The following is an 11,730-nucleotide window of genomic DNA, read 5'->3' on the forward strand; positions in this document are numbered from 1 at the left end:
TAGAACGAAAACTTCTACCTTCCTTCAGAGATCTCTTTTGCAACAATGCTTCGTTTCTTTTTCAGCAGGATTCTGCTCCTTGCCACACGGCCAAAATATCGAAAGAGTGGTTTCGTACAAAGAGCATTAAATTGTTGTCATGGCCAGGAAACGGTCCTGACCTCAATCCTATCAAAAATTTGTGGCACCGTTTGAAAACTCTTGTCCGAATGAGGTGCCCATCAAATAAAAGGGAACTAATTGAGGCTATAATTGTTTCCTGGCATCATGTAATAACGAAAGAAGAGCTTAAAACTCTTGTCAGCTCAATGAAACGTCGATTTGAAGCTGTAATCAAAAAGAGTACCCTACTAAGTACTGATAACTCACTGCAATCATCACTATCTAATGTATATCAATAACTATTATCGTTTAACATTTTTTGTATTGCAAATAATTGAATTTTGTGTTTTGTATTGAATTCAGTAGTAAATTCTCTTTAAAATGATATATACAAGTTTGCATTTTGTGAAACGTAACGTTTTCTATAAGCATACAAAGTTCAAAAACATGAAAATTTCCAAAAGTGTCCACAATTTTGGCCACCACTGTACATTGTTGGTTTCTGTTCATGAGTCTTGGAATACCATGATGTTGATCCATTGAAATCGACAATCTCTATTAAGTCATTTTTACTTGATGAATAATCATTTTTGTAGAGACTGAAAGTTTCGCTTTAAGTTCTTATCATTTTCTCAGTTGGGGTTGGCCCGAAATGTTCCTCTGCAGCCGTTTCCATGTTCTTTAGCATACATAATCTGGTAGCTTGTATGTTATAGTAATGTTAACATTGTTTTTGAGCCATAATTTGCTAACAAAATTTTAAAAATTGAACATTAGAAATTTCACACACTTAAAAGTCGTTCAGAAAAATTGGAAAGTTTAAATGAGCCAACCTGTGATCGTCAATGACAGTGCATGCACGTTCACTTGTGCAACTGTAATATTCCCACGCTTCGAAAGGAAACAAAGAACAAAATCACATAACTCTGAATAGAGGAAATTCCCAGAAATGAATGTAATAAAAAACTGAGTATTACTGTATAAGACACACCCCGTTTTTCGGACCGATTTTCAAAGAAAAAATGTGCTTCTTATATGCCAGCAAATACAGTAGTTCTTTTCATAATGTTGGTGTTTCAGCTTTATGAAAAGTTGCTTAATTTGATCAGTCTTTACATAGTAATTTTAAAAATAACCATGATTATGCTAGCTAAAAATTTTGCTTTCTCTTTCAGTTTCATTGGTTAAAAGTTGACTTTAACAAGTGGAAAGATGAAGATGACTCTGAAGATGAAGTTGAAGGAACAGACTTTGAAGAGGTAAGTAGCTGAATTGTAATAAACATCCATCAGCATCCAAGCGGTTAAATCTTAAATACTAGCAGTTCAACTGGGATTGAAATCTCTTTTCTGGCTGCATGGTGATTTTAATGTTTTTCCCTATGTGTAATGTGAATGCGAGCCATTTTCCTTACAAAGTCCAGCCCAAAAGCTACCCTTTGTCATATCAAAATAATCTGGTGTGCTTTAATATAGTGCCTGAACTTTGCCATGTTAAGTAATCTAATCAAATCCCAACTTTTATGAAATTCTACAGAGGTCTTTTGAAATTTTAGTAATTTTTTACAAGAATTATTGTGTATTTATGATCTTGCTCTTGAAGTTCTCTTTTTTACAAATTTGCAGTTTTCTTGAAAGGATTTCAAAATTTTTGATAATTTGTAACCAAATTTGTATGCATACTCCTGGCAAATATTTGGGTTTGAATTTGTCATCTGAGAAAGTATGTAAAATAAAAGTTCTGTTCTGTTTTATTTTATTCGGCTTATAATTTTCATCTCGATGTACTCCGTCTTTGATATGATTTAAATTAAATTTCTCGTCATTATAAATATCATGAATACACATCAAATAGTTTTCTGGTTGCAATTTTCTAATTTCGACTATGCGCACGTTGAAAGAAATGTTTTAATAAAGTAAACAAATAAATATAAAGCCCCCCCCTTTTTTTGTGTGTGTGTGTAAATTTTGATACCCTTAGATCATAATTGCTCTTCATTTCATAAATTACGGTTTCATATTTTTTATTTTATAATTTCTGCATGCCATCTTACCAGATTTAACTGATGATCTATAATCCGGAATCGCCGAAGTCCCGACGATTCCGAATTAAAGACTTGACTGTATAGATATTTAGTCGTCTTCTAAGCCAGTGGTGACAGTTTTCTTCAGTCATTTCAGTTTATTCTTGTTTCACTGTAATTGCCTTTTGGTATGATAATTTAGCAATACTTGTTTTCTTACCGATCTCCTGTATTACGAATTCTAGATCAGTGATTTATAAATTTGAATCTAGATTTTTAATGGATTTTTTGACTATGTATTACTAAATTGCTTTTTGTAAACAAAGTATTTGAAGTTAAGAATAGTTTAAAAACCCTAAAATTTATGTGATTGTGTTCTTGTTGATGTTTACTTAGTTATTAAACTTTTTTTTTTTTAGATGATGCGTAAAATGGGAGGCATGAGTGAAAGTAGTGATCTTAATTATGTAAGTTTCTGGTTTTTGTAAATATAAAATTAACATGTTTACAGAATAGTTCTATTGAGCATAAATATTGAAGTTTTTATTTATTTTTATGTGAAGATTTATGAGGATATAATAATAAAAGTGGCATGCGTAGTTAACATTTGTGGATGTTAATGCTGCAAAATTCCATATATTTAAATTAGCTATGACAAACAAAATTAAGTAAATGTCTATTTCAAATCAACCAAAGCAATAAAATTGTTATTTATTAGCTCTCTAATTTAGGCGATTTAAATAAAAAATGTATTTAATTCATGATATATCTAATTAAAAACACTAGTATTTTTTTTAGAATTGTGTTATGTATTTTCCCGGTATACAGAAGATATGTTCTAAAAGAATATTTTTCTATTATCCTGTAAAGAATTTTGCAATTTCACCTGGGCCATCCAAAACTTTTCTTATGTTCTGTGACACATAAAGTAATTTTGATTTATTTTAATAACTTCAGATTGGGTACTTTTAATGTTGTTCTAAGTTTCTTTTTGTTCTCCTATTTAATCTCAAAACTATTGGGAGATAGTTATTAAAAGATTTAAAATGCATTGGATTATAATTTGAAATTAAAATAATCACTTTGTACTTGTGTTATTCTGTGTTTTAATGAGTACGTAACAAGCATAATAGGCAGAACTAAGGTATTGCCAATTTTGTGCCAAAATAGTATCAGAAATGCTTCAGAAGCGGTATCTGAGGGGCAAAATAAGCTTACATTTTTATTTCTATGTAAATTTTATCCTAATATAAGAAGGACATATGAAAGCTTTTCAACATTTCCGCTTATTCATAAATTCAAGGAACCAAGCAGTAATGTAAAATGTATCGAAAGAGAAAAACATTAAAAAGTGAATACAGGGCATATTTGCGTGATGAGCGTAATTTGTTTCAGATTCGTACTGGTAATGCGAAATAATTTTTCTCCATGAATAAAATGAAATTACATAATTTGCTGAAATAAATGTTCAAGCAAATTTATAACATATCCCTTTTATAAGAAAGTTTTTTGAGGATATTTGGTTTTCTTCTTGCTAAAAAATTTTTCGAAATTGAGATGAAACATTGTCTTTAAACAACTTCATAGCATATTAATTTAGGTCACGTGTCAACTAAGCATTGTTGGTGAACTTGCACACGGCATGTATCTTGCTCATTTGAAGTGTATTGTTGCCTGCTTACGGGTTCGTAATGGATTAAATGCACAAGTCGATGAAAAGTTATTAAAACTTAATCTGATCCCAAGAAATAAAAACAAAATGCTGAAATTTCCTCAGAGATATTTGTATAATATCGCAATATCTCACAGTAGTTATATTTTAAACTACTAAAATATTATATAGAACTCAATTCAAAAACAGAGAAAGCTAATCCGATCTCACCACGAATTCACTACAATCATCTTTCTTTGGCTTATGGCCTGGCTTAAAGTTTGCTTCTTCATCATTTCCAGAAAGAGACTGTCTCTTCACAATTAAAATCCCGCTGTGAAAGGTAACCCTTGGAATTCGCAAGCTTTTTGAATACATCTATGAAGTTCTCAGCTGCCTTTAATGTCTGAGCTTGCTGGTTCTGCATGCCTCACCCCACTGTAGATCAGATGTATTTCACAATCAAGAAGTCAAATTTGAAAAGAGGGGGACAATGGGAAATTTGTAAATGTCTCTCTTTCTAAATAAGAGAATCAGTTTTAAAAATTTTCAGTTACTTTAGATACAATATTCAAAAATTCCCTGCTGTTAAGACCAATTGGTATTTCTTTCAACAGCAGGAATTTTTAATTGATTAAAATTGAGCAGTGTTTGAATCATATATAAGAACAAAAAAAGGGGGAGAAGAAAAAAAAAGTTTACTAACTAATCTCACGGTAGTTAACTTTTTAATTTTGCTGCTTGATATGTATTATAAAGTTATATATTGATTATAACTTTTTACTTATGCAGCTATAGAAAAGGTTGCTGTATCAACCAGGTTTTTCTTTTGAAATGTCTGGTCAAGCCAGCAACAATAATTCAGACTGCCATTGTCTTGTGTTAACCGAGATTCCATCTTCAATGTGTTTGAAAAAGGGGGCAAATATAGAGATCTGTAAAATAAAAGATGTAATCTGGCATTAGAAACAGCTTTTGTTACTTTCAAAAATGCTATTATAAATGCTTAGAATCTTACATAAGAAAAAAAGGGGGAGAGGAAAGAAATAAATTAATTTTAGTACTCTCACAGTAGTTAACTTTTTAGTTTTGCTGCTTGATCTGTATTATAAAGTTATATATTGATTATAACTTTTTACTTATGCAGCTATAGAAAAGGTTGCTGTATCAACCAGGTTTTTCTTTTGAAATACTTGATCAAGCCAGCAACAATAATTCAGACTACCATTGTCTTGTGTTAACTGAGATCCCATCTGCAATGTGTTTGAAAAAAAAAAGGACGAGCAGATATATAGATCTGTGGAAAAAAAGATGTAATTTGGCATTAGAAATATCTTTTGTTAGTTTAAAAAATGCTGTAAATGCTTAGAATTGCTATTTGCCTATGTCATAAGTTAAATGTGAAGTTATATCAGATGTATGAGCAAAAATTAATTTAAATTATTAAATGCTATTATTGCTTTAAAATTGTTCAGCTTGGTAAGCACTACAACTATAGTTTGAAAGATATGTTAGTTCAAATAGCAATGTTTGAGACATTGTTTGCAAGATTGCATAGAAGATGAATTATATATTGCGTCTCATATAAAGGCATTACGTGCTAAATCACATGGACCATAAATGGTGTTGTGGAATTATGCAGTGACCAAGAAAGTTAAGAAAATCTCTTAAGACATTTCTGTCATCAATAATAGTATAGAAAGACTTAAGAATATCGGGAATTATGTATAGAATAATAAAGAAATAAAAAATTATTAAAAAAAAGGACTGGATTAGTTTGTTTTTGGAAAGGTAATTTAGTAAAAGCTAATTTCCTCCTTCTCTTTTATGTATGGTATGCATGAGATTTAAAAGTTGAACTGTTTGATTATTTATTTTAATTTGAATGGGACATTTAAAAATCAGTATTTTTAATTAAAAGTTAAAATCAAAATTTGTGAATATATGTTTTAAAATGTTATGTTGTTTCTATTTTTGTGAATAGATATTTTAAAATGTTCCTAAAATATATGTAATTAATTTTAGGATGATGCTGTTGGGGATAGTGATGACGAAGGTAAGTTTTAATTTAAAAGCAATCTTCTGTTTGCTTTTATTCTTTAAGAATTTAAATTAAATTATAAACTGGTAGTTATTGTCTGTAAATAGTAAATATTTGTTCCGATATTGAGAATTGGTACGAGGGTACTGTAGTTGTACAATAATTGTTGCAAATTTTAATAGAGCATTATAATTATTGCCATGTCGCTTTCTTCCTAATATAAATCCTAGTTTTGTTCAATTTTATAATTAAAATATTTCTTGATGTTCATATGTCATCAAATTTTGTCAGTGATAGTAAATCTTTCCCACAAGGATCGGCTGATTGAGATTGACAGAAGGCAGCATTTTTCTCTGCTTTTGTTGGGTTTGGTATATGCATGTGGCATATTCTATAAGCTTTTGCTAATTTGTGACTATGAAAAAGAGGGGCAAGAGTACAGGTTCTGTGATGATTTTGAAGAGAATTGAAATATATCTAATTAGATAGTAATAGGAGTGATGTGGAGATATGATTTATACTTAATGAGAGTCGGCTGTTCCATTTTTTCCTTGGGTTTTTAGACTAGTAAAGAAGAAAGTTTGTAAAGAAATGCACTGTAGTTAAACAATACTTTGAAATATTCGGAATTGGTAGAGAATAATAGGAAGAATGACTGGCTGGGCTGAAAATCAAACCTTAGTCAAATATTCAAATTCTGCTTTAGGAATGAAACTGTAATACATTTGCTACTGATAAGCATTAAATACTATCTAAAGCACTTTTCCGTGTTACATCAGGCATTTAAGCATGCTTTGTAATTCTGTGTACTCGTATCTACAAAGATGTGTAGATTTGTCTTCCCCCCCTTTTTTTTACTCTCATATATAAATACATATAGTACCCGTGTATTTCTAGTAATTAATAATTGTTTTCAGAATTCCTTTTTGAACAGCATATATATTGCTACATATTTTTAAAGGTCATCTATTAAATTGTGTCTTCTTTTAACCAAGCAGCTATAAAAATGTTACTAAATCAACTAGATTTTTCATATGAATTGTCTGGTCAAGCAAGTTAACATTTTATTCATAACACAAATTAAGTTTATTGCCTCAGTTTCAATATTATGAAAATGAAAGCTTTCATTTATTTTAATTTTATTGAACTTGCATCAAATGGCTAAACCCATTGAAAAGTGCTGCCCAAGTAAAAAAATTCTTTTGAGGTACTTCTAAGCTAGAAAGTTGATAGATTGCCGAATATCATTCCAGTTTTAAAAATGTATTTTGATTGAAGGTCTCAGATGTAAATGTTTTTTTATCTCATTGTTCACAATTCCACCATCTGAATATATTTAAGTCTTTCATATAAAAATAATAATTTTTTCCAAATAATTATATCTAACTTTTAATGCCAGCCATTGGGAAAGTTGTGTATTCATTATGCATAATTATGACATTCAGTAGACAAATGTTTTTTAAATGAGATTTGGACCATTTTTATATTGTGGCATTTTTTTCTAGTGATATCATATAGATTTCATTAGTGCAGCGATTCTCAACCGGTGATACACAAAGAAACAAAGTACTTTTTTACTATTAAATTCAAAAATAAAATACCCCAACATCCTGTTTTAAGTTTTTTCTGTAACATGTAAATTTATGCAATCTGAGTTTTGTTCAAGGTCAATATCCACTCAACCACAAAATAATCCTTCCCCCCCCCCCCAAATATTTTTTTTAGCCATAGACATAAAAAAATTTGTCATAAATGATGATTTGAAAAGAAGTAACAGAAATGGATGTTCTTTATAATATGAAATAAAAACAAGTTCCTGTAAAAAGGGATAATAATATCTCATTAATTCTTTTAGAGCTGGATCGATTTATTAGCATGTCTATACTTTGTCGCCACCATTTCCTGGCTCATATTGCTCTATTTTCTATTAGAATCATTTTTTACATTGATTTACTGTCTCTAACTGCAGGTATTTTGTCTTCTTATTTTTTGCATTCCTTACTTTTCTATGCAATTTGAGAATATCGTCTTTTTTTTTTTTTAAGAACTCTTAATATATTGTGCATTTAGATATTTGAAAGAATAATAAAACAAATCTAGATTTTCAAAATGGATAAATGGCTAGGTTTGAGTAAGCGGAAGTTGTCTGTAGAAAATATAATGAGGGTTATTTATCATTTGGGTTTACTTGGAATAGAGATGAAATGGACTCTTAGCCTCAATCTTGTTTGTGGTAACTTTTATTCAAAGTACGAACCCATGGTTTCTTAAAAGACATGTTGCGGCTAAAGAACATTTGTTCAAACACACCTGAAATTTTATTTCGTGAAGAAAAAGAACAATTGATAGAAATTTCCTGTAATCGAATAATTCTAACTGAAGATTTCAAAATAAAACACTTGTTAACCTTTGGCTGAACCTTAGGGGGGGGAGTAGGGCATTTTAAATAAAGTTATAAAATTTTTATTACCTTTTGCACAACCTATTTGTGTGAACAAGGATTTTCTTCCATGTTATAGTTGAAAAATAAATACAGAACAATATTAAAAGTGGATCCTAATTTATGGTTAAAACTAAATGAAATAAAAACAGACATAGAGAAACTGATCCTCTTGAATTTCGATAATTAAAATGGTGACCAATTTTTAATCTAATATTTTTTATGTGTGCTTAATACAAATAGTCAATAGGTTGTGAAAATGGCAAAATATATTTTTTTAGTATTTCTATTGAGAAATTAAAAAATAATTGTTGTAAAATGTAGTCGTGATACTTAGGTTTTTGAAATTTTGTTTAAATGGTACATGTTAGTCAAAAGGTTGAGAGCCGCTGTTCTAGTGTATTTTAGGATGATTTTGTATATCAAAGGGATTTCTGCTTCCATTTTTCTCTGGAATGGTTAAGCACAAAGCAGCTTTGATGAGGCATACGTGCAGTGTTAAATAGTTTTCAACAATAATCTACTGTGAACTTTTTTGAGCTATTTAAATTTGACATGTATTGATTATCGTATGATGTGTTGATCCAGTGAGATGTTGGTATATTAAATTTTGAAGGATCTTCATGTTTAGATTTATTACAACCTCTGTATTTTTTATAAACTTCTATTTAGTTCACTGTAATCAAATTTTTTCATTTATTTTTAAACTATGTATGATGTGAAGAATCTGTTTTGTCAACATTCAATTTAGATTTTTTGTAAATTTATTCTTGAAGAGAATTTTTGAACACACATTTTTAATGAGCAAACTGGAAAACTCTCAGAATTTTTATTGTTTGCGCTATCGAGTGGGGGGGGAGAAGTCTTTCCATTAAGTGTATAAAAGATTTTTCACTTAATTTCCAGTTTTTTTGGCAAAATCTTGGTCCATTTTAAGTTGTGAGAAATAAAAGGATGATTTTTCAGTTAAATAATTTGATTGATAACATCATTCAGAAAGATGAAAATATATTTAAGAAATGTTTTTATGAAGTAAGCTGCTATTTAATACTCGTAAAATCATTAATGAACTAAAAGGGGGAAAAGTTGACATTAGGTTTAATGGGAGTAAGAGATATAACAAGAATCTTTATGCAATTCGTGTACAATTTTTATCATGAATAATAAAAGTGTGGCACCTGAGTAATAAAACTGAATAATTAAATAGCATTGTTTAAAGTATAAGTCTATATGCTTATCAAGGGTGCTTGATTTTTCACGAATCTCTTCTTTCCCATTGATCTGCATGATAAATTGTTTTTCTCCTTTTTAGTTCATTACTGATTTTTAGTTTTAAATAAAAACTTATTTTTTATTATGTATCCTAATTTGATTTTTTAAACCATTCTACATTTAGCAGAAAGCTGGTTTTTATGAGCAATTTTTTAACTAAGTGCTAAAAGAAAGACTATCTTGGTCATTGTAATTATTACGAATATAAAATTGAATAATTTTGCTCCCCTGATTTATAAAAATTTTAGAGCATTAATACTTCTTTGTTATAATTTTTGTAGAATTTTGCTTTCTATGTAAGCAAATAAATATACTTTACAGTATGCTTTTTTGTATTTGAAGATGAAACCAGAATGTCCATTTTTACTCATCGATGTTATATAAATAATTATTGTTAAGATGATCATCTATAAAATTACCAAATGTCTTTTTCAGAACTTCCAGATTTAGAATAAAATGTCATGGAAGGACTTCAGTTTACAGACTGTAATATCACATTTAATTTTTCTTTCATGAAATCACTTTTTGATAAAATGTTCAGAGCAGATATGGCTAAAATTAATTGTGGCATTAATATTTGATGAAGATGAGGTTCATTCCAACTGAAACTGCATGCTGTCACCTGCAGTGAGTGTGCCAAGCATGTATGAAAAGCTATGCAAACTTCAGCAATATTTTTCTTTGTCACCATGTATAATTGTTTGGCTTAAATAAAAATTCTGTTTGTGTAATTTCTTTTCTGTAGCATTTTTTATACCTCTATTTTTTGTAATTTTTAATTTTGTAGTTTGAACTTTTGTAATGCTTATTGGTAAACTTTGATTGTAAGTTAGCAGTGAATTTTCTAATCCCTGATGTGAAACATGATGTGCAGCATTGCTATGTTGATACATACTGTTAACATAAAAAAGTATTATTGTGAAATTTTTGTAATCTCATTAAAGTATGAAAATTAAATATCTGTTCTGTAAAATATATGTATCACTTTCAAGATTTTTAATGCATGCAAGTCATTTGCCTTCAGCCTAAAATTTAAGTTAACATATTCTTGCTTACTTAGTACAATATCCAAATTTTATATTGAACATATGAGCTGTTGAAGAGTTTTATTGTAAATTTTATTTAATTAGTAAAAATTATATATGTGGCAAGATAAGACAAGTATTGAGCAAGTTACACAGTTACCAAAATGAATCAAATATTTTCAACCTCTTAAGAGCTAAAGAATTAAATTTCAGAAGTTTCATTCATATTTCATTGAGTTGTAAATGAAAGGGGATTCCATCATGACTCGTAATTTGCTTCCAGTGTAGCATTGTCTTAAATACTTGATTAATATTTAATTTCATTGAAATATCCTTACTTTCTGTTCCTAGGCACATGTATATTATCATTCCACATCTTTCTCCTTTTTATCTGAGCAGCTGTAGCAAATAGTTACTTTTTATGTTATAATGTTCATTACATTCTGTAACTGAAAAGTGTAATTGCCTATTCTTGTATACTTATCAAATAACTTTGTTACGTGTATTTAGTGAATAAACATGTTCAATACTCATAAAATCTTGTCCTGTCACTCTGTTTTTAATGCAAAAGAAACAATACTCATTATTCATAAATACTCGTATTTTTTTAGAATTTGGAATATTTGACAGTAATGGAATATTACATTTTATTTCTTATATTCGGGACTTAAAATTATTTAAAAGTTAATGCTTCCAAAGCTTTCGGAAATGGTAAGTGGAACATAGGTAGAGATAAGATGTATTAGTAAGGAACCTAAGACAGAATGGAAGCAGTTATTATAATGGCTCTATTGTAAACTTGAAAAAGATCTTGGGTGTAGCATGATAAAAAAAAAAAGGGTGACATTTTAAACACTTGTGTAGTTGTGGTAAATTTATTGACTTGCATCCTTTTTCAGTAAAAACTAAATCACTTTAGACGACTTTACTAAATTTAGCGAGATCCTCGAGCTTCCTGCGAAAGGTCAGCTTCAGTTTCAAGGTTCCCCATTTTGTGATATTCGATTTCTTTTCTTCAGTAACAAATCATGTACAATGCTGAATATGAAGAAATAAATCCACATTTACTTAAATATAAAGATTGAAATGGTAACAGTTTTTTTGCAAAGTTGGATGAATTTGTGTATTTGTTTCAGCATTGACCTTGCCGTTTCCCATTTCTGAGAGTTCTTGGTA

General features: G+C 29.3%; 1 protein-coding gene across 1 annotated transcript in view; it reads left to right on the forward strand.

Annotated features, from left to right (window-relative positions):
• LOC118193409 (prostaglandin E synthase 3-like) overlaps nucleotides 1-11,092 on the forward strand; it is a 35,713-nt gene extending 24,621 nt beyond the window's left edge. The window contains exons 5-8 of the mRNA XM_035364489.2: nucleotides 1,278-1,361; nucleotides 2,545-2,592; nucleotides 5,802-5,832; nucleotides 9,965-11,092. Coding sequence (XP_035220380.1) covers nucleotides 1,278-1,361; nucleotides 2,545-2,592; nucleotides 5,802-5,832; nucleotides 9,965-9,984 — 183 coding nt within the window. The 3' untranslated portion in view covers nucleotides 9,985-11,092. The remainder of the gene's footprint in view (nucleotides 1-1,277; nucleotides 1,362-2,544; nucleotides 2,593-5,801; nucleotides 5,833-9,964) is intronic.
• Nucleotides 11,093-11,730: the final 638 nt, after the last annotated feature.

This window comes from Stegodyphus dumicola, chromosome 2 (assembly GCF_044657685.1).
Source record: "Stegodyphus dumicola isolate Sdum_Otavi_A_Nest chromosome 2, ASM4465768v1".
In the NCBI taxonomy this organism is placed as follows: Eukaryota; Metazoa; Arthropoda; class Arachnida; order Araneae; family Eresidae; genus Stegodyphus; species Stegodyphus dumicola.